This window comes from Anopheles arabiensis, chromosome 2 (assembly GCF_016920715.1).
Source record: "Anopheles arabiensis isolate DONGOLA chromosome 2, AaraD3, whole genome shotgun sequence".
Taxonomy (NCBI): domain Eukaryota; kingdom Metazoa; phylum Arthropoda; class Insecta; order Diptera; family Culicidae; genus Anopheles; species Anopheles arabiensis.
The window spans coordinates 6506524-6532105 of record NC_053517.1 but is presented as its reverse complement, the minus strand read 5'-3'; the positions used below and the strand labels follow the sequence as shown (position 1 = coordinate 6532105).

General features: G+C 49.1%; 6 protein-coding genes and 1 long non-coding RNA gene across 18 annotated transcripts in view; 4 read left to right on the top strand and 3 right to left on the bottom strand.

Moving 5' to 3' along the window:
- LOC120897349 (myotubularin-related protein 3) overlaps positions 1-2027 on the bottom strand; it is a 33692-nt gene extending 31665 nt beyond the window's left edge. The window contains exon 1 of one of the 4 annotated variants that reach the window (XM_040302182.1): positions 2015-2027. The gene's annotated coding sequence lies outside the window, so the exon portion shown is untranslated. Of the gene's footprint in view, positions 1-1560; positions 1583-1716; positions 1736-1823; positions 1941-2014 lie in introns of those variants that run through there. The other 3 variants (XM_040302178.1, XM_040302181.1, XM_040302179.1) reach the window with 3 other exon arrangements.
- Positions 2028-3456: 1429 nt separating this feature from the next.
- On the top strand, positions 3457-5060 carry LOC120893369 (mitochondrial fission process protein 1). The gene is made up of 4 exons (XM_040295195.1): positions 3457-3830; positions 3956-4083; positions 4156-4265; positions 4344-5060. The coding sequence occupies exons 1-4, from the start codon at positions 3779-3781 to the stop codon at positions 4510-4512; spliced, it is 459 nt and encodes a 152-aa protein (XP_040151129.1). The 5' UTR covers positions 3457-3778; the 3' UTR covers positions 4513-5060.
- LOC120893366 (pickpocket protein 28) lies at positions 4273-7854 on the bottom strand. Its single transcript, XM_040295189.1, has 7 exons — positions 7498-7854; positions 7257-7386; positions 6761-7070; positions 5825-6687; positions 5655-5746; positions 5401-5579; positions 4273-5344 (listed from the first exon to the last, which is right to left on the bottom strand). Exons 1-7 carry the CDS (start codon positions 7547-7549, stop codon positions 5078-5080), a joined length of 1893 nt encoding a protein of 630 aa, XP_040151123.1. The 5' UTR covers positions 7550-7854; the 3' UTR covers positions 4273-5077.
- LOC120893370 lies at positions 6987-11625 on the top strand. The gene is made up of 3 exons (XR_005738125.1): positions 6987-7158; positions 7266-7435; positions 11520-11625. It is a non-coding gene; the product is annotated as an uncharacterized LOC120893370 (long non-coding RNA).
- Positions 11626-13161: 1536 nt separating this feature from the next.
- Positions 13162-15078, bottom strand: LOC120893368 (apyrase-like). The gene has a single exon (XM_040295194.1). The coding sequence runs from the start codon at positions 15012-15014 to the stop codon at positions 13314-13316; it is 1701 nt and encodes a 566-aa protein (XP_040151128.1). The 5' UTR covers positions 15015-15078; the 3' UTR covers positions 13162-13313.
- A 76-nt stretch (positions 15079-15154) lies between these two features.
- LOC120893367 (apyrase-like) lies at positions 15155-17782 on the top strand. 3 transcript variants are annotated; one of them, XM_040295191.1, is made up of 3 exons: positions 15155-15699; positions 15761-15853; positions 15937-17782. In XM_040295191.1, the coding sequence occupies exon 3, from the start codon at positions 16041-16043 to the stop codon at positions 17745-17747; it is 1707 nt and encodes a 568-aa protein (XP_040151125.1). In that variant the 5' UTR covers positions 15155-15699; positions 15761-15853; positions 15937-16040; the 3' UTR covers positions 17748-17782. The 3 variants fall into 3 exon arrangements, with proteins under 3 accessions (XP_040151125.1, XP_040151124.1, XP_040151126.1); XM_040295190.1 differs by having other exon boundaries at positions 15155-15853; XM_040295192.1 differs by having other exon boundaries at positions 15155-15857.
- A 1567-nt stretch (positions 17783-19349) lies between these two features.
- LOC120894903 (proteoglycan 4) overlaps positions 19350-25582 on the top strand; it is a 64472-nt gene continuing 58239 nt past the window's right edge. For 4 of the 7 annotated variants that reach the window (XM_040297771.1, XM_040297774.1, XM_040297773.1 and 1 more), the window contains exon 1: positions 19350-19543. The gene's annotated coding sequence lies outside the window, so the exon portion shown is untranslated. The remainder of the gene's footprint in view (positions 19544-25582) is intronic. The other 3 variants (XM_040297772.1, XM_040297767.1, XM_040297770.1) reach the window with 1 other exon arrangement.

Sequence of the window (25582 nt, the reverse complement as noted above, 5' to 3'; positions counted from 1 at the left end):
CATCGTCAAGCTCTACCCTCCCAGAGCCCCCCACACACACACACACTGAGAAACGACCCAAGAAAATAAACATTAAACGGCCCCGATGTTCCACCAATACACACACGCAAACGCGCACACCCGCCCGTCGCTATTCAACAACCCTCATCCTCCATTCCCCCAACCACACTATCCCTTATATCAAAGGAGACGGCGTAAATGATCTCGCCAATACACTTTGTACCGCTGTGCAGCTGGCTTGTGTGCATGAGGGGGATTTTGATGTGCATTTGTAGAGCTGTGTGTGTGTGTGTGTGCGGTCAGTCAGGTGATGATAATAGTTTTCCCTCGGCAAGCTTCATCACAGATGATAAATTTGCAACATTTCAAACACTCAAACACACTCACACAATCAAGCGTTTTCTAATGTAATCAAATGGTATGGTAGCGAAATGTAAATTGATCATCGCTCACTCACACGTCAAATGGAGGGGTTTGCACCGTTTGAAAACGGCGAAACGTCAGCATTTGAGACGGGGAAAAATAAACAAACGTATTCCCTTCTTTTCGCCATTCGGTACATTGCTCGCTGCTAGGGGTTTTTCTTCCTCTTTTTCTGCTTCGTTTGGTAGTGAACTTAAACGTCATTACCATATGCCCTTTCTGAGCCCCTGAACACACACGTCACACTGAAAAAAGGAGGCCAAAAATCACCTTCCGATGGCTTACAAAAGAACACCGAATGAATTTTCTCCGTATTGGGCTTTGTTTTAACTTTCCCACACAGGCAATGGGGGGGGTTGCGGTCGCTTTTCCTGGGGGACGACACGAACGGAAAAAGGTACTAAAACAGTGCGCGTTGCAGTTTTCTTTTTGCCAGGTTCGATTGTTTTTTTTTACCTTCACACCTTGCACACATACACGCACACAAACATAAACACACATACATTAACCTCCATCGCACCTAATAATAGCGAGGTGTGTTGTGTGTTGGTTTTGTTTCGCCTAGAGCAGCTGGTTGGTGTATTGGTGCAGGGTACGTCTTCTTCGCCCCGAGGGTGACCAATCAAAAATTGAAAACAAAGGAACACACCACACCAGCAGGCCACGGACGACCACGCTAGGTATGTACATTATTGGGGGGTGAGAAATCGCCTACTGTGATGGAGCGGAAAAGGCTTTGCGAAAATTGGACAATGCTTGGGAAAATGATAAAAAAAAATTGTAACGGGGTGTTATCCCTGGTTTGTTATGCTTTTTACAGATTGATTTATGCGTAATGGAAATTATTAACATTGTGCAAATCAAAATATAGCAATCAACACATTCGTAACATAACACACGGCGCGCTAGTAAAATCACGAAGAACACTAGGAAGACGTAATTTTAGTCATTTTTTTCAACATCACAATGCACACACACACATAAACAAACGCACTGCGCACTATTTCGTCGCACGTCTTACTACAGTGCACACACAAAACACAGTTCGTTAACCCACACATACACACAAACACGCATATTTACATACGCTTGTGAATTTCATACGAGCGACTAATAAAATTGTTAAAAATATAATACAATTAACCGAAGCCGTAACGTCACACATTTTCCGTCCCTTTGTGCAAGGAAGCCGTGAAGAACTGTTTACTACTACAGATACTACCACTAACACCACCACCAGAAAGGAAAAACGCAGCACGCACTGAGCGTTTCATAGAAACGAATCGAACTGACTTTCGAGTGCAACCTCTTCCGAATTGTGTGAAGCAAAAAAAAACCAGACGTTTGGATGAGCACAACCCCCCTCTCCGTCACATACACTCCCATCCACCCGCACCCACTTCCTTGTGTTCCTACGGACAGCACACTGCCGCCGACGAGCGAGTCAAAGCAACGAGAGATTTCACTACACCCGCCGTTGGCCTTCCGGACGGACCACTGCACATGAATGTGTGTTTTGCCGTTTTTCTTCTCGTTTCGCTCGCCCTTCCCGTTTACCAGCTGCAAAAGAAAAGATGGAAGAAGAACACACTTGGCTTACACACCGGTTTTCACGCACCGCGCGAAAACACGACGATGCAAGTGGTGGGAAACAATGCACAATACATACACGCGATCCCGTACCTGGCGAGCGTGAATTCGAAATGGCGGCCTACACTTTGCCGTATGTGCCACTGTGGAAATGTGACAATGCACGTATCTTTGGCACGTTGAAAAATTTCAAGAATGCTGCTCGTTGATCAATTTACGACGCGAAAAAATGTAAACAAACCGTGTGATCAATTTTTCATGGACTGATGTTCATTACTGATAAATGAGGAAAATGAACAGAATATGGGTAGACGTGTTATTTTATCAATAGCTGCAAGGTTTAAGATTATTGTGCAACGGATAGGATCGCCGTTCAAAGTGCTCGCACGCCCGAAGCTGAGCGCGATGTGATCAGGCAAAATATCCGGCGACAGGTAAGTTTGCTAAGTTTGCCAAAGAAGAGAAAAAAAAGTTAAAAATTTGTCTATGCTCTTTACTCTTGATCCTTACCTATTTTTTGTTTTTTGTAATTTAAAAAGAAAATTATAAAATAAACAATAAAATAAAAATAAAAACTTTCTTAAAGTCTATGTCACTTGCATAAAATGATAGATTTGAGGAAATTGAAATGAACTTGATGAAAATTCGTAGTTTTTGTCTGATCGGCTCAGAAAACGGTGATGCCATCGGACGTAGATAGCATGACAGTGTTGGTTGTTGTCTTTAAAGAGCAAAAATAATAACAGGTCAAAGTGGGAAAATCTTACGGTACTTTGGCATGGAATGAAAACCGGAACCTATTATTTGTATTAAAATATCACATATTACTATCATACATGGAGTGGAATAAGATGATCATCCATTAAACATGTTCATTTTTTTACTTGCACCTACACATACGCTAGCTTGATATTGCATCGTAACCATCATACGGCAAGGCACGCGAATGGCCTCGCCCAGAACTGGCACGAAATAAATACATTAATAACAGCACCGTTAAAGTTTCAATACCGGCTTTCCCCGATTCCCTTAACGTCAACGATCATCCGCAAATGAAGACTGTACATAGAAAGTCACCACCAAACCAGCTGATGCAATAGCGGAACTTGTACGAGCAAGTGAGACGACGAAGCGCAGATGCTACTATGGCACACACATGAATTGTAGGACTCCGTAGGGTCAATGATGGGGAGGTGGAGTGTATTTTTTTCGCCATTTAATTTTGTCCACCAACACAATCCCACACCAGCGCATGCTTTTTGGCGGCCTATCTTGAACCCTCCAAAAACCTTCTCAATGACTTACAAAAAAGCTCGCCAGCGAGGGGAAATCGCACCGATATGGAGCGTTGGCGGGCTCACGAAAACCGGCCTGAGGGCTGCTGCCCTGTTGGAAACTGCTTTTTTGACACATGGTGTCGTCCGACATGGCACAGCTGACACAAACAAACAGAAAACCGTTTGGCAAGGGAAAACCGAAGCTGCCCGCAGGAAACGTTCGCAGGAAAATCTAGCGCGGCACTTTTGTCACGTGCAGACCCGAACGGCGGGTCCAATGTTATGTAAACAAAGTGTCGAGTGACGGGTGCTGCAGTTCTGTGTGCTTGTGGTGCAGCTGATTATCGCGAACAGGTGATAAGAGGTTTTGTCGAGTGGTTAATTAACGTGTTTTCTATTGCCTTTGCCGCCTCTCACGTCACTGATCCGCTGACTAATAGGGGTGTGCTGAAGCGGTTAGGAAAGATAGGTCAACCTCAATCGGCACGATGTCAATTACCGAGAAGGATCTGTACCGGGACACTCCGGTGCGCTATCTAGGTATGATACGGGGGGTTATGATAGGGGCACACGCAACGGGTTTGCTTTGTTACATCATGATGCCACCCAATCGGAGAGCCGTTTTCCTTGACCCCGTTTTTCTGCATTGTTTTGGTGCATTGAAGGATACGCGAACGAGATTGGAGAAGCCTTCCGACCGGTCATCAAGAAGATCTTTGTGCATGCGAGCTACGCGGTGGCGATCAGCTACGTGCTAGCGGATACGGCCGACAAGTCCAAGAAGCAGTACGATGTACGTCTAAAACATTGCTTTAGTTGGGAGAAATGAATCCTTAATGCTTCTCCATCTCTTCCTGCTTCGCAGAAACCGGAAATACTGGGTGGAGGATTCCGTGGAGCGGCCGTTGCATCCGGCGACACGCTGTTGTGGCAAATGTTTGCCTCCGTCATCATACCCGGATTTACCATCAATCGGTAAGCATAGGAGCAAGCAAAAGCAGGTTTATTTTGCAATTTAACACACGTTTTTTCCCGTCTTTGCCCTCGCCGCAGGATCTGCTGGCTGTCGAAAGCGGCCTTGAAAGCGAACAAGGTCAAGGGACCGGTCGGCAAGTGGGGACCGACGCTGCTCGGCCTGCTGGCCATTCCGTTCATCATCCATCCGATCGATAGTGCGGTTGATTATGCGATGGATAACACCTACCGAAAGTATGTTAAATAATATCGCCTTCTAGCGCAAATGCCAAAACGATGGCGTTCGAACGGTTCTTTCGAACACGATGCGATCCGTAAAAAAACGGATCGATATGGACAATAGCCAAACTACCGATAGACACAGAACAAAGCGGAACAACACAGCACAGAAGGGAAGGGAAAAGGGAGAAAGGGAATTTCGCACAATAATTTTAGATTACGACAGTGCCAGACGTTGCAACACGTGGTGCGGGTTACTATTTTCTGCTTTGCCAAGCAACGAGTTAATTATAGGGAGGAGTGAACTACACCTAAGCCAGTGTTTTGCTCATACTATTGTACTACTACTACACGATATAAGGTGCTACTACTAGACACCAATGTTTGTTACACTTCACTGTGATAGGAACAGCAAGGAACAGTAGCAGCAGAGTTTTCGTTCGTTTAGGCACAGGGGACAGGACAGATAGGCTTACATGCAGGGTGGTTGGGATGGTCCCTCTCTAGCCCTCCTCACAAAACGGTGCTATTTGAATGTCACAGCAGTAAATAAAATGCCAACGTCTTGCCTCAGAAGCTTGTGTTGCCCGTTTTCAGTCGTAGAAAGGGTAGGACGTTCCAGTGCGCTCCTGGCCGAAGCCGCGCCCGAGCTGAGTCCGCCGCGAACGGAACGTGTTCCGCACCCAACCGTTTGCCTGTTGCAGTCGAGAATGTACAAGATGCTTAAGCTTAGTGGCAAACTCTTTTACCATTGTATTGCGTCCCGCTTGTAGGTGATAGTCGTGCGCATCATAGCGATCGGCGTCCGTTGGGCGGCCAAGAAACTGTATCGCTGTTGTGTTGGATGGTTTGGAGCCGAACTGAGGGAAGAAAATGGTTAGAATTGAAAATGAGAATGTAAAGAGCGTTACCATACCCAAAGTAATTCGTTTCGAGTAGTAGTCAAATGATTCGCTTCCACGTTTTGCTCCTTTCGGTTGATGCGTTGCTGCTTTCGCTTTGCACAGTACGGGCGCAGTGTGACGAAGTAGATTACCTCGATGAGCGAGATGATGGAAAAGCCCAGGAAGAGGCCAAGTAAACCACCAACGTTCGCTTGAAAGAGCGGTAAGAGTGAGAGAAAACAGATTAAAAGCGCAAAAACTGATACCAGCGAGGAATATAAGTTACATAGAAAGTCGGTAAAGCCCACCAGCTCGCCCTTGGTAAAGCTGCGATAGTACGTATCCTTCACAAAGATGTAGACCAGCGCCAGGTTCTCCCTGCAAGCACACATTTAATGGAAAAGACACATCCGAGATTCATCATTTTCGAAGCTTTCCCTCTTTTCCCACTCTCACTTTGCATACACCTCGTCCTTCACGTTGTCCAGCAGCGTCTCGCGTATGCCGAATCGACCAACCTGCAGCTCGGCCGTGGTCAAATCCGGCACGTAGCTTATCTCGAAGCACCCGGGCAAACAGGAGCAGGAAATGCTCGTGTTGGCAGTGAACGCAATCGAGCTGCGGATCTGCTCGTAACAGCGCGCATTCGCCCGGCTGCAGATCTTCGTATCCTCGTACAGCTTCGGCAGATAGTACAGCACGCAGCCACAGTTCTCCAGTATCAGCTTCGCCTCGCACTCCAGCTCGCAGTTGTTGCGCGAGTACACGCTGTAGTAGGACAGGTTGGCTTCGCTCGCAAATACGCACTGCCGCTGCGCCTGGGCCACCTTCCGTATCTGGTTGGCGGCGTCGTTAATCTTCGGCGTGATGATGATCCGATTCTCCGTACCGACCGGGATGTACTGCGCGTAGTCCGTGATCTTGGGCGTTTCCGACGGGCTGTGAAAGATGATCTTAAAGCCAACCGACGACGTGGAGGAGCAGAAGTAATCGCTCGCATTCGCATCCAGCACCATCGCCAGGCCCATCGCTACGCCCGGCCCGGCAATAAAGCGCGGATAGGACGCATTGGACGGCTCCTCGGCGTACCCGTTTTCCGGCGTCCACAGGATCGGGCGGAATCGGCCACTGTTGCTGCCCACCTCGGTGGGAAAGATGCTCGGTGCGGTCGCATTCCGAAACATGTACACCGTGTCGAGCGTGTTGAACGTGCAGCAGAGGCCCTCGTCGGTGAAGATGGACTGGAATATTTCCGAGCAGCGTTCCGGCTGCTTCGCGTACCGGCAGGCTTTCAGTAGCGCCGAGCAGGGTTGCGTTGCCTGCGTTGTGGTTGGAAGGAATAGATGAAGCTTAACTTACACACTCAGCACCATCCTCCGGGGGCAAACGTACACTCAGCAGCATCCGCTTCACCGCGGACCACTTCCCCTCGTACTGTGTGTCGTTGAAGTCGCCATCGATCGAGCAGATGCTTTGCAGCACCGTCTGCTCGAGCGTGTTCTGCTCGATGCGCTCGGCGGCCTCGCGCCGCAGCTGGTTCATGTTGCAGATCGTCACGGCCGGAAACGGAATGTTCCGGATGTGGGTCGCGATCGGGTTGAGGCCGATGATGATCGGCGACGATTGCCACTTGATGTACACATTCGAGATGAAGTAGATCGAGCAGGCGGTGACGACGAGAAAGGTCAGGAAAAAGTAGGCTCTGAAGCAGCAACAAAATGGCGTCCAATTAGTGTGCGGCAGTGTAGAGCTTCGGAGTGCTCGAGTGGGCATTAAATGTTTGTGGTGAGGTTAGGATTTTGATGGTGGACAAAATCAAGCGTCCGTCCTTAATTGATTGATCGTTCTAAGTGTGTGTTTGTTTTTAATTAATAAACCACTAATCTACCTTTCGCAGAGCGTCAGCGATACCGTCCCGATGTACTTTAGCCCGTGGATGGTGGTGTTGAGGCAGTACTCGCGAAGATTCTCCGTAAACGAGACACGCTCCCTGTTGATTGTCGCTTTGATGCGTTGCTCTGCGGAGCGGAGGATGCATATTTTGAAGCAAAGTTCATAGCAGCTCAGGTAATGAGGAGAGGGTGTTACTTTAACATCGGGTTTAAAGCACGGATTTCAATCGCACTTACCCTTATCGAACGCCACGTGCGGCAGGCGGTGCAATGGGAAAACGGGAGCCATTTGCTGTAAACTGATGATGCGTCGGTTGATTTTTTCCTCTCTGCCGTGACCACTTTACCACTGCAAACCACAACAAAACCATTCACCGAGTGGGTTTGTAAAGCATGCTTTGATCTTTTATGCAGAACCCACTGCGAACCGTAATGGAAATGGATTGTGGCTTGAAATGGCTTTTTGGAGAGTAGGGAGACCACATACATACACACACGGACACTATCGATTAATTTGAGGCTATCATCAGAATAATATTGGAAAACGTGTTTGGCAGCTACTGTGAGGGCAATTTCTCTTGTAAGGCAGGGCATTGTATGCGTCAACGGTTATGTTTGCCTGTCGAAGCCCTTTCGATCAATATCGCAGCATCACATTTCTCACGTACGAATACACATACAGACATTGAACGGTAATTTCCCCCCTACCAAAGGTTGTTCTGCTGTGCGGGGAACACACCTTGAACATCGATTTTGGCGCCGAACAATGCTCCTTCGAAGGGAAGTCCCCCCCTCCCAATGTAAGGCGTGTGAAATTGGTGGCTTCCGCCTCAGTGCAATAACCGCCCTACTTGCAGCGAGTTTATGGAGCACGTAGCGTGTGTAACATTATGAGTGTGTGAGTCTTTTGTTCAAGAAGAATGCGGCATTGCTCCTGCCACCAAAGTTGCCAAATTTGTCTTGGCTTCCCCCTTCTGAGACCACATACGCGCGCGCGCTCTAACCTATGATGTTGACGGCGGCCTCCCATCAATTGCCAGCCCGGTAACAACGGAAGGATATTATTTGCATGTATCGACAATCAATCAACCACTCCGCCGGCGTCCTTCCGATATATCCTGCCCAGCCATGAAGGACGCTTTTGTGTGCTCCGGGTGCTGGCGAGATGTGTAGACTAGTGATGGGTAAAGTTGGCAAAAATCCGGAGTCGACTCCGATCCGACTCCGATAAATTCGGAATCGACTCCGGAAAGTAGGTCCGCGCTGCAATATCCGGAATCGTTCGTAATCGTCCGAAAAGGCCCGGAGTCGTCCAGAGTCGTCCGGAGTCGCCCGGATTCGGTGTCGCCCGGAGTCGTCAGGAGTCGTCCGGAGTCGTCCGGAGTCGGAGTCGTCCGAAGTCGTCTAGAGTCGCCCGGTCAGTTGGTCGGAGTCGGAGTTGTTCGGAATCACCCGGATTCGGAGTCGTTTGAAGTCATCAGAGTTGTCCGAAGTCGTAGTCATCCGGAGTCATCCGACCAACTCCGATCCCGACCAACTTCGATCCCGAACGACTCCGGACGACTCTGGACGACTCCGACGACTCAGAACGACTCCGAACGACTCCGAACGACTCCGACTCCGGACGACTCCAAACGACTCCGGGCGACTCCAAACGACTCCGAACGACTTCAGACGACTCCGGGCGACTCCGGACAACTCCGGGCGACTCCAGACGACTCCGAACGACTCCGGACGACTCCGACTTCGGGCGGATCTAGTGGTTCCATTTTGCCGGTGTCGGAATCGGACTAACAATAGTCCAAGTCGGATCGGAATTGTGGGTGCGCTCCATACAGCACATCACTAGTGAAGACCACGAAGGTACCATTAATCCTTTGGTGTGATTCGAGGGACGAGGGAGAATGTCTAAGAAGCTCCACGCTGTGGATGTACGTGGAATCGGGTTTTAGTGAGGGTTTCCGCATAGATTGGAGTTGTGAACGTGTGACTGATGGTTGAAAGAAAATCGTAAAAAAACCTTCCTAATTTCTAAGCAACTGTTTGCCAGTAAACGCAACTTTGGTTCAGTTGTACTATCCACATGTGGTTGCTTTTACAGCAGCACATACTTTATACCCTCTTCGAGCGCCAGGGCACTGCTGGTACGCCACAAAATGCCGCAGTTTAATCGATCGAACCCCAGTTTCCCGAACGACCTTTCATTAAAGTTTAATTTACAATTTTGTCACTCGGCCCAGCTCTGGCAGTGGAATCTTTCCCCCACCCCCCACAAGAATCGGGCTTTAAAGTCATCATTTTCCAATTTTTCAGCTCACTGGGTTGCCCGTTGCCATAATCCATGTGCGGACACCCGGGTCGGAAGGTAATGGGATGATACTGTCCTTCTTTTTTTTTCTTTGCATCTCCTTAGCACGAAACCCTCGGCCCCGGCGTGTGTGTGCTTAGTGGCGGGCCGAGCCAATTTTTTGGCAAATTTTATCGAAAATATCGGTATGGCACCATCTGGTCCGGTGCGTGTGTGTGTGTGTGTGCCTGGGCGTTGGGTTATGATAGGGTTCGGACGGTTTTTTGGAACATTGAGAACACCTTTTTGCTGGTCCCTTCCGTTGGTACAAGGTATGTGTAATCTGGGGGAAAGGTGGAGAGACGGAGGGTGCTCTATTTGTGCTTATCCACAAACATGTATTTTCCACCTGGTGGCTGCAGCCGCTGCTGTGTGGGACATTTGGATAATTAAAGTTTACGGTATGGGTTGGAAGTTTTGCATGCTCTTGGGCTTTAAACGAGAATTCCAAATTCCAGTGCCCAGGTTAAGTAGCTTTAAACCATTTAGAGCGCGTGTGTTTGTGTGTGTCTGTGCTCCTTTTTTGTTCACCCATCAACCGTGTAACGAACCGAGGCAGCGTTTGAACTCTTATCCCTTTGAAGCTGTTTTGGATCGAATTCACTCTCACGCGCCACGTGCTTGGGGAGGAGGCTATCGATATCCCTTCGGTGGTGCTTTCGACTTCCAATTACCCCCTTTCAACGGGGGCGGTCAGTAATGGCAAATAACGACATGTGCCGTCTGGGAAAATGCATCAAAAAGGTCTCTCGCCTTCGCAGAAACGCTAGACGCTCACTCGCACACACACGATTCTGACTCGTTATTAAAATTTAATATTAAAACGAGACGAATACAAACAAAACAAAACAGCATCCAATCCTGCCAATAATGAACGCTTCGTATGCAGCACAAGTTTAACAGCTTAACGGGAGTGGAAGAGTTGCGTTAATTGAACAAGAATGCAGAAGATTTTCAGTCCAGCTCACATTGCGTACTGGTTGGAGGCGTGGAAAAGGCGAACAACAAAAAAAAGGGAAAATTTGCTCACTTTCATGTCCAACGAAGCAATGGAAAAGATTTAAAAAATAATTAAAATAAACCTAACAATCCGCTGCAAAACGTGTCGAACGCTGCCACCCTGGAAACAGCAGAACATGGAATTATGATTCAATTATGCGGCGAAACGCAACTGTCCAGCACACATCCTCACACATTAGAGAGCTTTTGCACTGTTATAATTTGGGCAGCTACTTGGAACAATGTAGCGGGATTAAAAACGACGGGAGTCATCTGTGTTTCCTCTTGCAAATGGAATTAATCAAACAACACGGGAGAGTTCCACTACTTTGTTTGTCCTTGTTTGGTGCGTATTTTTACGCGCCTCCATTACTGGTCGAATATAAACATTCCAGCCTGCAGTTGAGCCACTTGAATTGCGATTCTGGAAACGTGCGCCCGGAGGAGGATAGAATAAATGAACGATTCAAAAAGAAAGCAGAAAACGATGAAACGGTGAACCACGAAAAATGGGATAAAAGCCGTTTTTTAAGCACCTTTTTGGCTGGTAGTAAGCTGATAAACGGAATTTTAAGCACTAGAACCGCGAATAAACCCACTAAAGGCTAAAGAGCTACGCGTTTTCTTTCAATTCGGGCCTTCTAACCGGAAGCGGAACCGGTCAGCTACTGAGGCTGATCGCGTGCCCTTTGACTGGTTTTGTTGCAAACGCTGAACACCGACAATGGAGAGGAACAATCTGCACTAAAGGGGGGAAGGGTGGAAAAACAAATCAAACCGATTTGAATCAGCGGGGGGGGGGTAAACTAACAGCAGTTTCTGTTGGTGGTCAAAAAATGAAATTATATGTAAAACTGTAAGACAAAACAACTACTCGAACTCATCTATCTATTTCTCTTTTACATTCTTCAAGGACACATCAATCGAGCTTTTTTGAAAATCCAAAATTCTACCTCCACTGAAAACTTGTCCGTTTTTCGATGCCCAATTCCCAACAGTGACCGTCCGGATGGCGTGTGACACAAAGTTTATCTTTGCTTATGTTTGCATAAACACAGCACTGGAGAGGGGGGTGAACCCTATCCATCCGTCCATCCATCGGGAACGAATTGATGCGACCCCATGCAGTCATAACGATGCGGATATGCACTTTTCCGCAAGCCCGCCAAAGTGTTGGGCAGAGACAGTTTCGCCACCTGCGGCTCCGTTCGAATGGCGCAAACCGGACATTTAATGCTTCTACTTCATTTGTGGAGCGAACGATGTAACAGGACGTTGCTGTAAGGACCCGGTTTGCCCGATATTTATCAATATCATCGTGGCGTGACGTTTGTTTGCGATTTTTGAACCTCCCATTCCTGGATTGGACATCAGAGGATCGTTCGGATGGTTGTTTGGAAATGTGTGCACTGGATTTTCATTTCATTTGGAGCATCCAAGCGTGGGGAAATGCATTGCGAGAAACTCTACCACATGGTCACTGGACTGGATGAGATGAGAAGGACGTCTGTCTCTGTGGGAATGCTTTTATGCCGTGTTGCCCATTTTAGCCTAATTTCCAACAAGAGACCTGCCCGTACCGTAAGTAAGCATGGCAGCTTGTTCAACAGGCAAAAGTGTTCGTCCTGTCCGGACATACCAGAACACGTTGCCCGTTGTTGGTTACTGTGACAAAGCAAAACCGGTGTGACGATGCGATAGTGTGACCGAGAATGTTGGTTCCAGCAGTTTCTAAACCGTCACCACCACCGCGTATGTAAATATGGAAATGCATGTGTATGCACTGCGCCTGTTCGGTCGGTCGGTCCGGGATGGGAGTGAAAATTCCGCGACACGCTTTCCCGCATTTAGCGCAACCACATGGGCCGCGCCAACACAGCACAGGCGTCGTTCCGCGTGACCGTTTCATTCCGTTGGGCGCAGGTTCTTGAAGCAGGTGCTTGAAGTGCCGCCCTGCCCGGTTCCCGTCGTTTACTTTCGTCATTAAGCCCTCCCTACGCCGTTTTAGGTCAACGGTGGCGCAGGCAGGTTGTTAGTGCCATGTGCTAGGAACAGATTTTAAGTAGGGTTTTTTTTCTATTCCTTCTTTCTGTAGCCTCAGCGCGCTTCTATTCACTGTTGTAAATATTGACACATTGGACTTTGGAGGAGCAAGCAAGAAGGGGCGCATTGTGTGCGGATGCTACCCGCTGTCTAGTATTTGCATCGTAATTTGCTGGCGGTGTGTGTGTGTGTAAGTGGCGTAGCACCCGGAGGGAAAAGCGGCACAAATTAACGAGCACTAATCAGTTAAGCTTGCACTAACGCCGCCGCCGGGGTTTGTCACGGTGTGATCCGGAGCGCGGTGTCGTTGCTGTGATGTGCATAAGCCACATCGTGTGCTAGAGATGATGGTGGGCGAAAGTGCAAACTACTTGTGGGTTGGGTGTGAAATTAATGAAAGAACTGTCCGCTGACAAAAGGTGAGGGAAGAAAATTGCGAAACAGATTTGCGTACAGCAGCATAGTGCCCGTTTGCATGGTGCGAGAAAATTCCCCAGAACTGAAACCTACCATTATGCCGGGTAGATGGTTTATTGTTATGACGCATCGTTTAGTTTATTTAAATTAATCTCCTTCATATTTTCTTGCTAAAAGTGAAAACAAATCGTTTAACCGAGTTCGTCGCATAGCGCTTAACCCCGTTTAGAGCAGAGCCTTTAGCCGCTCACCGGACAAAAACCATTCGCCCATCCGTTCCCTGCATAATGGGCGACATTTTGGCCACGTAACGCTCGAACACGTCAATGTCCAGTGGGCCAACGCGCACGTTGGCGCGATGCTGCCCGAACATAGTGTAACCGTTGCCACCGCTGCCAATCCACGCCGCAATCGCAATCCGATAGGTAGCGTTCACGTCCAGCGGCTCGTAGCGCGGAATCCGGCACACCCGGCACCGCACATCCACACGCTGGACGCGCTGCAGGGCAGGGCGCGTCAGGTTGAAGACGACACGCAGCCCCGCGAACTGCAGCACGTCGGCCGTATCGTACCGGCTGGCACTGTACTCGAGCGCGTCGAGCAGATACTGGCCGCGCAGCTCGAACGTATCGACCGTGTTTTCGTACGGGATGGCCGTCACCAGATCCTCGTACGTCAGCGTGCCGGGTGCGAGCGAGGTCCGGAGGCCACCGTCGTTGGTGATGCCGATCGCCGCGTACGTCCACTCGTGCTCGGCCTCTCCCCGGCCGACGTAGTAGTCGACGAACGCGTCCGCAACGAAGCTGCCGAAGTTACACTCCCCCGTCCGGCAGGCCGGCTTGGACAGGAACACCCTGGACACTCCTACCGGGCGTACGGCGAGCGCATCGACCTGAGTGCGCCACGGCACCAGCTCTCGCTCGATCTGTTCATCCTTGGGGAATGATTCGTCCAGATACTCGGTGTTACCTTCCCAGCGGACCGCTTCGCCACGCTCGTCAAAGTACACCACCAGATGGCCCAGGTACTTGGTGAACGAGCCGGCCTGTACGATCAACACCCGGCGGCCGGCAGCTTGCTCCACCACGAACGGATAGCTGCCCGCCGGTACGTCCGGCCAATCGGCCACAGTGCCCGTGTGCAGCAGGGTGTGCGAATGACCTCCGACAACGACGTCCACATCCGGGCACTCCCGCGCAATCTGCTGATCGATGGTAAAGCCACAGTGCGACAGCACTACGATAATGTCCACGCCGAGCTGCTTCAGGGCCGTCGCCTCCTGATTGATGCACTGCACCTCATCCAGGAAGCGGACCCGGTCCGTCATGCTGAGCGTATCGGTCGCGTGATGTATCACACCAATGATTCCGATCTTGCGACCACCACGCTCCAGCACGACACTTCGCTGGTACTTCCCCTGTAGCGTCGGCTCCTCGCGATCGTCGATGTTGGCAACCAGCATGGGGCTGTCGATAGCTCCCAGAAACGGTACCAGTCCCTCCACACCGTGATCGAACTCGTGGTTGCCGAGCGTCATTGCGTCGGCGGGCAGCAGGTTCAGAAAGTAGGCAGTCACATTCCACCTCAGCAGCGTGTACCAGATCGTGCCCTGGAAGCTATCGCCCGCGTTCAGGTAGATTGGGTTCCGATCGGCGTACTCCTGCTGCAGCGATTTGACACGGGAGACAACCCGAGCGTATCCTCCAATACATCGTTCACCCTCGTCCGGTTTGCAGCGCGTCGAAACTGTGTTCGTCTCCTCGAACCGGGCATGAAAGTCGTTCAGATGGATGATGGTCAGTGGGTAGAGCGGATCGTCACTTTTCTCCGCCCTCCACGTTTTGCTAATCAGAACACCTTGCTCGGAGGCGGCCGCACAACACACACCACACACGGCCGTAACTGTCAAACAGATCCCAAAGCGTAACAGAGCTGGGACGGTCCACATCTTGCCAGTGTCGAACGACTACTGACACTCTGCTGGACTCGTTCTGTCTGTGTTGGTTGCGCTGGTGCGGGCAATTGTGTTGATAAGAGCAAATCAAAAACATTGACCGTCGAGAAAGGGGCCTGTGGAGGTATTAGAGACGATGAAATGTAACGATCCAGCACTCTCCGACGTTGGATGCCGTCGGGACTTCAAGGAATGGGGGTTCGTTTCCCCATTCTCACGACCTAAATAGTGGGGGTTTAGTGAACAAAAAAGAAGGTGTGATAGCAGCGTGACTGACGTTAATAACTCTTCAGTATCAGACGCTTTGGCTGCATGTGGTTGCTGATAAGCTGTGAACGTCGATTTTAATGCAGATTGATGCAACACCGGTGGTGGAACGGTTGAACGGCGTCGGAAGCGCTTTGGAGATGGATGAGCCTAACTTGTCCCATGTCTAGAGAAGGTGATTAAAGTCCACATACATTCAGTTAGGAAATTTGCATTCATTTCGCCTTGGATGTTATCAAACCTATAATTGATGGACAAAATATGAATCGATTACTCCGAAACTATCCTTAAAATGGGTTTGGGCCTGCGTATAAATTATTCTACCAGTCGCCGAATCGTATTCAGTGCTCCTCTTCAACTCAACAATCAGTAGGGAAGCTTCTCCAAGGCAATTCTCTCGCACGGAAGATAGGTAATAAAGAGCTGTATCTTCCAAGCGCGACTCGTTAGTTAATCTTCTCTTCCTCACTAAGTGGGCCTCAGTTGAGCTCTACACCGCGCACAGTTTGCACGCGTCTTTGCGGCTTCCCCTTAACAACGACGCATCTCGACGCGCTCGCTCGTGTGTAAGTATGTATGCCCAAACGGGTTATCTGCGTGTTGATGAGAGTCTCATTTTTTGTTGCTTCTCCCCCGCGGCGATTGCTAGGGATTGGAGCTTATCACCTACCACATTGCCGAACGCTGCGCGTCCACTTGTTTGTGTGGAATCGTCGAGTTGTGTCAGTTGTGGACGGGAGAATCGTGCGAGCGATGATCTCGTTGCCGTGGTTGTTGACTGTCTGCTGCGCTCTGGCCGTAGTTGGCAGGTGTACAGTGTTGCATCAATCGGTAGACTCTGCTTCCGGTGTGCTTATAGCGAAGCAACCCTCAGTGAGTGAGCAGCTGTTTCCTCTGACGATCATCCATCTGAACGACTTTCATGCCCGGTTCGAGGAAACGAACACAGTTTCGACGCGCTGCAAACCGGATGAGGGTGAGCGATGTATCGGAGGATACGCTCGGGTTGTCTCCCGTGTCAAATCCCTACAGCGCGAGTACGCCGATCGCAATCCAATATACCTGAACGCTGGTGATAATTTCCAAGGCACACTGTGGTACTCGCTGCTGCGCTGGAATGTGACCGCACACTTTCTGAATCTTCTCCCGGCGGACGTGATGACACTCGGGAACCACGAGTTTGAACATGGTATTGGTGGGTTGGTGCCATTCCTGGACGTGATCGATAGCCCGGTGGTAGTGACTAATATCGACGATCGGGAAGAACCGACTCTGCAGGGGAAGTACACGAAAAGCGTAGTGCTGGAGCGTGGTGGGCGTAAAATCGGTGTGGTTGGTGTCATCCATCATCTCACAAACACGATGGGCATGACGGAGCGACTCCGATTTCTGGACGAAGTAGAGCAGCTACGGATGGAGATCGGTCGGCTGAAGGAGGAAGGAGTTCAGCACATTGTGGTGCTTTCACACTGTGGTTTGGAGATCGATCGTATCATTGCTCGTGAACTTCCGGACGTCGATGTGGTCGTCGGAGGACATTCTCACACCTTCCTGTACAACGGTACGGCAGATGGGTTTCCGGATGACCCAGAAGATACATACCCGATCGTGGTAGAGCATCCCGAGGGACGCACGACACTGATTGTGCAGGCGGCGTCGTACGCGAAGTACGTTGGACGTATCACGCTCTACTTCGATGAGGAAGGTAACATCCGTGAATGGGAAGGAAATCCAGAATTCCTGGACAGCTCGGTACCGCAGGATGAAGAAGTTCTCGCACAGCTAGCTCCATGGCGAGAGCAGGTCAACGTGCAGGCCAACCGGCAGATCGGTTATTCGGCGGTAATGCTCGCAAAACCCGACTGCGCTCGGGGAGAGTGTAACTTTGGTAACTTTATTACGGACGGGTACATCGACTACTTCGCCACGGAGGGCCAGAAGGCTCCGAAACCCGACCAGTGGACGGAGGTGGCGATCGCGTTCAATACCGGTGGTGGCATGCGAACGTCACTGTTTGCTGGGAATCTCACGTTCGATGATCTTGTGACGGCGGTACCGTTTGAGGATACGATCGATAGCTTTGATCTGCTCGGTCGGGATCTGCTCGATGTGCTGGAGCATAGTGCAAGCCGGTACGGCACATCGGACACGATGCAGATGTCTGGCATGAAGGTGACGTACGATTTGCGCCGCCCTGCCGGGAGCCGGGTAGTGTCGGTGAGCTTACGGTGTCGCTACTGTTCGGTGCCTCACTACGAACCGCTAGATCCGGAGCGTGTCTATCGGGTAGCGACCGGTGCGTACATACGGAAGGGTGGCAGCGGGTACACGATGATTCCTGCGAGGGCTACCAATCTGCTGATCGGTCCGGTGGATATTGCCGTGCTGGAGCATTACGTACGAAAGATGACTCCCATCGTTAGCGGAACTGAGGGACGCATTACCGTTATTGCAGAGTGAATAAAACGCAACTCGATTGTGAGTTCAAAAGCGCATTGTTATGAGAACTTTTATGTAGCTGTATACTGTAACTTTTAGGTCGCGTTCGATTGGATAGTGAATGTTGGCTTGAAACGTGGAAGGAAATTTACAATGTCACGACGATGGTTGTAAAAAAGGGACATTACGTTTTAATGCAACCGGTAATTAATTTTGTGGCAGCCTACTATCCAACAGCCTTGACCATGAAGCGTTCCAAGCGGCTGTTAAATCCGAACGAATAGCATGTGCGTCAATCAACACGTCACACCGCTGCCAACTACACATTCATGCCATGGCGTGAACTTTCTTCGCCAAACTTTTCCCAACCATCTCATTACGGATCGGAGCGGAACCATTCTTTGGGAAGAATCTCTTTATGCTGTAGCTGGGAATGTGCTCGGGGGATTTGGGTCTCGTACCGCACCCGATAACTTTATTGAATTGAACAGTGATTTCGTGCCCTAACGGTTCTGTTCGACGTCGGCATCATACGTCCTTCCGCTTCACCCAATCCAGACCAGCGGTTCGTTGTGTTCGACAGCTTTTGGGGAAAAGTTCCCCCACTAGATCAACAGCCAGCCGGCTCAAGCCATTGGGATGTTTTCTTGGTTATGAAACATAAACATAAGTTTCAGTCGCTTCGCGCTGACAAGGAACAATGTGAAGATGAACTGGGGGGAGGAAGAGAGAGAGAGAGCTTGGGAGCTGCTAAGAGCTTCACCGTTGGTAGATGATAAAGTTCCTTGCTGGGTATTAAAAATTTCCACTCGTTTGGCATCAATTTTTGCAACGGATTGTACGTGTTTCGGGGCCGTTTTGTCGCGCCACGACGTCCCGCTGGGTTACTTTTGTTTTAGCTTTCAAATTTGTTTCGAAGTTGTTCGAGGCATGGTTTGGAACAGGGGCAGAGATAGCTTGAGGAATGTTTTAAGGCTTTGTTGAGAGTGCTGTGTGTAGGATGTACACTGTGGTAGTGGCTAATCACAAAATATTGATGTGATAATATCATCTTTTAGACATCGTGAATAGTAAAAATATTTGTAAGAGTTGCAACAAAAAAAAAATAATTATTTTTTTTTTTGGCAAACTAGCAAACAAATCGGAACGAATAATGCAACGTAGCGTAGTTTGACAACCCTGCCACGCATCTATTCAGCTCTCCCTTTACTCTCTCTGTTGGTGTATCTCTCAGCAAAGTAAATCGCTCTCGATGGAGCAATACAGTGCTGTACATAATATATTCCTCTTAAATTTTGAATATCGTTTTGCTTATTTATAATTTATTTAAACCCCATTATTATTATGAAAAGAAGGCATCAGAACAGTCTTCCAAACCCAAAATTAATATCCTTAAATCACTTTATATGTTTCCAAACATCTTCGTCGTAGAAAGGTATCTATTTCATCCGTTGCAATCAAATGTGCAGTACGCGTGAGAGAAACATCATACCAACAAAATGCTCACGCATTAATCGGTTCTCTCCATTCGCTCTCTCGATTCAATTTCCAACTCCAAACTCGACCACGACCAGGGCCCGATGGCTACACGCGGCGCGAAAGCAGTTCGTCTTTAGCCAACCGTCATCGGTGGCAGGTTTGAAAAGCGCTACACGGTGGTTCGTTCAGCAGGCTTTAGCAGCTTTCTTGGTTCTGGTGTTGTGTCTGGCGCGACGTCTCGTCTTCGCATTGTCGCTTTCAGTACGACCGCAACGGTGGCCGCGTTCGGGAGGTGCGTTTCGAGTTTTCTCCTGCATTAGTTTAGAAAGCCGAGCGTTGTAAGTGTTGTGGTGGTCGTTGTTGTTGTTGTTGCGGTTGGATAGCTCGCGACTGTAGAACCAGTTTTGTGGCCGTTTTGTGCCCGTGAACTGTGGACCAAACTGTCGAAGGAAGCTGAGATGATGGTAGAAGCGAAACAAAAAAGGTGGACCGATTGTGCGATTTCGGGTGTGTGTTTTGGTAGTGACAGGCTTCGCCCTTTTTCTGTACAAAATCCAACCTGCTGCTGCTGCCGATCGAAAATCCGGTTATAGCGAGGGAAGGAAGCAAGTGCGTGTGACATGTGCTGGTGGTGATGCTGGAACCCTGGACTCAAGAACGGCCGATGGGAACGTCAATAAACGCTGACATGCTAACGGGATACGGATCCCACTGCAAACGATTTGAGCGTTTTGGGGCGGGTGCGTTAGTTAGTGTCACTGATGGAATTGTTTCGAAATTGCTTTTCCTGCATTTGCGAAACATTCCAAAACACGATATACGCTTTATTCGAGCGTACGATAATAGCTTTCCCCATTGAATGGCTCCCCCATCCTTAACGAAGCGGTGCACGTGTTTCCAATTCGCTTGTGAATGATGTTTCGCGCGCGCCAAAACTTCCAACTTCGCGCGTGTCACTAACCTAGTACCGACCGGAGCCAAACCGGATATTGAACTTTTCCCTCCGCGTGGTCGTTTATGGTTGTGCGTGCCCTTGCCACCACTCTCTCTTTCTCTTTCCGATTGTGTATATGTTTTGTGTGCGTGCTTGCGTGTATGTGTGTATGTGATTTATTTTGTTGGCAAAGCGGGTCTCCTTCCTGCATGGTCGTCCACGAATCGGCTGCTCGTACAGTAAAGGGATTTGGTTCGAAATTAGTTTCCACGGAATGCTCGAACGTTCTGATGCAAATTAGTTTCGAACCAACCAAGCTTTCCAAAGTGGGGGAACGAGGGAAGGCTCAGCTTTGGGTGGGTCGTCGATCGGCTCAGCGAAACTGGGCGCTTGCACCCCTCCCATTGGAGGGCATTCCGACGAGTGCAGAAAATGCAGTGATTTACGTGTTCGCCAACGTATCCGGCGGCCCTGCGTGGCCCTGCATACCCATGCAGTGTCTGTTTACGTACGGGCTGGTACGTACCAGTGCGCCGATTGCCAGAAGAAAGTCAACGCCGTATGCCGCAAAGGCGCAAGAGCGCGCAAAAAAAAGCTTATCCGTGGCATGGAAAATCAGATGGAAGAAAACGAAATGGATAAGACACAACACAATCGGCGATAGGTCTGCGATACGTTGCTCGGAGCTGCTGGTAGTGTGAAAGGGGCAGGAATTTACGACACAGAGAGAGAGAAAAAACCATAACAACAAAGAAATGAAACACCGTTCAGTCGTCCGTTCGACCTGCGGACGTCTTCGCCATTGCTCCGTTACTGAGATTGGCCAACGTGTATCGTAGCAGAGATTGTCTCGCAGCAAACCCGACGGCCCGTTATGTTAGAACAGCCCAGCGTAACCCGGAAGTCGGCAGAACGCAACGGTGCCTACAACGGACAGCCTAGATCTAGATCACGCGGTAAGTACTGCCAAGTACGCGAGTGCTATAATGAGGCCTTGTTGGAAGCGCTGCTGATGAATTCTTCGTCGGAAAGTTTTCAAACGCACTGCTCATATCGGAGAATATCTCATATCGGCAAGTCTGGTGGCACCAGTAATGATACAGCTTGTCATCTTCAATTGCAAGAGTAGTCAAAGCCAAGCCAAAGCAACACCAACTTTATCACGACATCCTAAACCTCCTACGGGGTCGAATTAACGATAGCTGAGCGAAAAAGTTAGCAATATAGGTACAAATTATAACAACGCACTTCTCTGTGGGCTGACTTGCTCGGCCGGAGGACGTTTGATCGTACCTCCTGGTCTCCAAGTCGCACCCCGTGGAAAAAGGGACCAAAGCAAAAGACTTAAGTTACACCCGACGGGGTTTGGTGTAAAGTTAAAACCGCAAACCCGTGTGGGATGGTTTGCTTTGCTGCTGCTTCATCAGCACTGGCTTCTCGGCCTCGCCACATGTGTATCCCTGTGACGGTAGCGATAGAAAAAGTTTTCCCATCCCTTAATCGAGTGCCCGGCCCATCTTCGGGGCGACTCGGCGTCGGAAAAGATACAATTTCAAATGCTCATAAATAGTCGGCAGTAATAGTAGTAGTATCAGCAGCAGCAGCCGTAGCTGTAGTAGAAGCACGGGATCGAGTTAGCAACACGGGGAGTGAGAGCTTGCAATTTAGAAAAGAAGGTCGTTTGTTTGCTACACTTCCGCAAACAATTTGTTTGGATGGAAACTTTTTTCATATCGTGTCGTAGAGTTAATGGAAGCAGCCTTTGTACATGCTGGGACTGGTTTCAGATTAATTTGAAAGTAAAGTTTTTCTCACACCGAAACCACCGTAGCTTAAATTATGATCCTCACTGTAGATCGCAAGCATCGGTGTGCTGAGCTACTCAGTGCTAATGTGTAGAAAGCGTCGTTCGCGAGTGGAGTGCCGAACGTATTTTACGAGAATTGGCTTGCATTGAAAGAACTGCAATAACGATCGGGCTTGAAGCTTTCTTCGATTCCCCCTTTTTTGCACTTACCACTCGGTAAGATCATTCGAACACACCGGTTGCGATGGAATTGCGAACCGCGCAGTGCCAATAAATCACTTTCCCCTAAAAAAAGACCCCGCTTTGAGGCGCATCTTGGGCTTCTTATGATTCAATGGCTTTGTTGTTTGTTTGTGCTAGCCTTTCCCTTGCCGCTTCCGATGGCTAATCGAGCGACGATCACGATCCTCTACAGTGGGCCGGCAAGTGAAAGTGACAAGATTTCGCGATGCACACCCAATTGAACGCAATCGGTCGACGGAAGTTGTTTGCGAAATTCGCATTCCGGTATGCGCTGCAGTTTCGCGTGTGTGTGTGTTTTAAGCTAGCGATAGGGAAAGAGAGAAATTCAAACTAGTGTGGACTGGTGGAGTAGATTTAACCGTTCGGACACATTAGCACCATTAACGATCAACAAGCTAATGTAGAGCCCGGCCCCGTGTGATGCGTTTCTTATGTGTGTGCCGAACTGGGGCTGGCAAAAGCAATAGAAACCGTTCCGACCTTCCGACAAGCGTCGCGGTTCTCGCACCCGTAAAAGGCAGGTGCGTTTATTGCCGCTGGTCAATCCACAAATTTGAAACCGCGAAATTCAAACACAACCACATCGAAGGCTATCGAAAACGGTTCGGTGAAAACGAGTGACGGGGAATATCGTTTTAGGAGGTGTCCATCGTCATAACAAAGGAAAGAAGAAACAAAAAAACTGGACCACAATGTAGGGTACGACGTACCTTCGAAATGCCCGTCGGGGGCATTTGACACACTGGGCGCGAGGTCACAAACTATAACCCAAGCTAAACGTGGTCCTTCGACCCGGAGCGATTGGGCCAATGAACGGCCTAGTGTGCCGGTTCCGGAAATTCCACGTAAGATCTCGAGCTACTACTGCTAAGTGAGACTGCTTCAAGTGGTCGGTGGTTGTAACTGGAGAGACTTGGACGTTTGTATTGGAATGACTTTTTCGTCCAAAGGAGAGTGGTTAGCGGTGAACATACGAACATGACCCGCAGCGTGAATGTTCCACAAGTGATCCGAAGGTTTTGCCGTAAGCATGGACAGGCCGGTTTATAATATGTCTAAACTTCTCCTACCCCATACTATGCAGTAAGACCGCGACATATAGTAATGCATCAATTACGTACATGGCAAGCATGGTTTGGGGGTGTTGGATGAATGTTATCCAAGAAATGCTTCATACAGCAGAAAGCAGTCACGCTCCCCGCCTGGTTAACTGTCGCTCAAGTTCCACAAGACTTCAGGCAGATTCCGGGCAAGGTTTCTGTTGCTTTATTTTCGGAACGCGTATTCATCCGCGCTCTAGAATGCGGAACGTTTTGTCAAGAAACTAATTTTATTTAACCGCACCGGTCTTGATTAATCACCGTGCCCACCGTTGGACGATTGTTTGAAGGTTGCACATTACAGAGCCTGGACATTTGGACAATTTGGACAGCCGGTGGAGGTTTTGTGTCGGATAGAACGTAAATGGTTTCAGTTAATTAAACTCGTAAAAATACATGGACGTTGGTTGTTCGGTTCAGTTGAACGCCGCCTCGGGAGAAACGATCGATCAAACGAAACGACACTGTTTGACACTCAATTCCAGCACGGTGAACCGTTTTCCGATGCCGAGCAATTTAAAGTGAACCGAAATGACTAACAGGCCTTGTTACTCTTTTTTTTTTGTTACAATGACATGGATTACAAGCCAAAAGTGGACTACATTCAAATCATATTGATGCAGACGATCTTGATTGCCGCTTCATCTGCTGGGTCATTATGCGGCTAACCTGTTTGCAGGTATCCATTGCACCACCAGCCGCTGCACCATAAATCTCCGACAAAATCAAGCCCTCGGTCAGCTTAATCGGGCCTATTTAAGGCTATATAAACACACCGATATGCAATCAATTTAGTTCACGCGCTCGGAAAGCTTTAAAAAAGATCAAATAAGGTCTGAATAATTCACGTCATAAATCACGCGACGCATCGCGGATAGCATCAGGCCCTGGTTACCTTTGGTTTGGGTGGAAAATGGGTAGAATTAATTGAATAAATTAAATTAAAATGAATAGCTCCCGGGTAGAGCATTTCAAACGCGTTTGGACCCTAGCAGGGCAGTGTGGAGCTTTCGGAGCACGGGTGCATTTCCGGGTGATTTTATATCACCCCATCAGCACGGGTGGGACTCGTCCCATCCCAGGAGAAACATCATAAAATGATCAATAAAACTGAAGTGTGCTCGGGACTGATTAAAGCCTGGCCAGCTAAGCGTTCCTGCATCTCCATTTGCCGAGGGCTGCAATCACAGGCTCATCACCCTAAATGCTCGATGGCATTGGCAATCATCGCCAACGGCTCATTATTTATCAATTAATCATACCGCTGGTCCGATTCGAGCAGGCGTAAGCACTTACTGCCGCTTAATTAATCACACAGCTTCCAGCAGTATCTCGACGCTGCTGCTGCCGCTGCACGGTTCGTTGTGTTTGAGGGACCGGATTGAACTCTCCCCATTCCCCAACATCAGCAACCAATAAAGTGCATCAGCAAAAAAAAAGGCCCATCAAGAGGATGATACTGACAAACACATTGAGTTTGATTTACTTGCTCATGAATTTTAACGAATGCTCTCCCACAAAAAAGCCATTTCGATTGGCCACCACCCTGACACTCCCCCGTGGGAGCCGTTTGTCATTTCGCGCATTAGAATTCGATTGGCTTCTCGGTATTTTGGTAGGGCGGCGCTGGCCCGATTCTGTGAGCTTGTTCGCTCGACAGCTCGATGAACCGTTCCACGGCAATGGGACGGGGAAAATCCGTACCCGATAATCAAGCCTCCAGCCATCCGGATCGGTCGGGCAGCCGGTCCGATCCGTTGGGTGGGCGGCAAAGAAAGCAGGGATATACCTAAGGACAAACAAACTGCTAACATCGAAAGCAAATTGCTTCCATCTGGGGCTCTGGGTGAGGTGGTTCTCGGTCCTTTTTTTCCCGCTCCTTTCATGCATTTGACCTTTTCCTCTCCCATCAACAGACTGTCCGTCTTTGTGTGTCGATTGAGGCAATCTCGTGTACTAAGAGAGAGAGAGAGAGAGAGAGCTGCAAGATCCGAGTGTGAGTGTGTATATCTATGTGTGTGTGTTTGAGGGATATAATTCGGTGCACTTCACTAGCGACGACAACCGGCAGATAAACGAAACGAGCATTACGTGAAATGGCAAGCACAAGGTGCCATTAGGATAAACATACACAAGATATTCCTGCGAAAGGAGTGATATCGAAGTCCATTCAAAGGGACTTCGGCCAAAAAGGACCACTTCAAACGTTCCCCGAAGCCCCCTGTTTCGCCCCTCGTGGTAACAGGGTTTCACATGGCACCAAACAGGGGATTACTTCCTTCTTTGTTGACCG

What these genes read in the sequence shown, in the direction of transcription:
- LOC120893369 (XM_040295195.1), top strand. Translation starts at nt 3,779, where the DNA reads ATGTCAATTACCGAGAAGGATCTGTACCGGGACACTCCGGTGCGCTAT. An exon ending in CACTCCGGTGCGCTATCTAG is followed by an intron (nt 3,831 to 3,955) that starts GTATGATACGGG and finishes GGTGCATTGAAG; the next exon opens with GATACGCGAACGAGATTGGA. An exon ending in AGTCCAAGAAGCAGTACGAT is followed by an intron (nt 4,084 to 4,155) that starts GTACGTCTAAAA and finishes CCTGCTTCGCAG; the next exon opens with AAACCGGAAATACTGGGTGG.
- LOC120893366 (XM_040295189.1), bottom strand. Translation starts at nt 7,549, where the DNA reads ATGGCTCCCGTTTTCCCATTGCACCGCCTGCCGCACGTGGCGTTCGAT. An exon ending in GCACGTGGCGTTCGATAAGG is followed by an intron (nt 7,387 to 7,497) that starts GTAAGTGCGATT and finishes TCCGCTCCGCAG; the next exon opens with AGCAACGCATCAAAGCGACA. An exon ending in TCGCTGACGCTCTGCGAAAG is followed by an intron (nt 7,071 to 7,256) that starts GTAGATTAGTGG and finishes TTGCTGCTTCAG; the next exon opens with AGCCTACTTTTTCCTGACCT.
- LOC120893368 (XM_040295194.1), bottom strand. Translation starts at nt 15,014, where the DNA reads ATGTGGACCGTCCCAGCTCTGTTACGCTTTGGGATCTGTTTGACAGTT.
- LOC120893367 (XM_040295191.1), top strand. Translation starts at nt 16,041, where the DNA reads ATGATCTCGTTGCCGTGGTTGTTGACTGTCTGCTGCGCTCTGGCCGTA.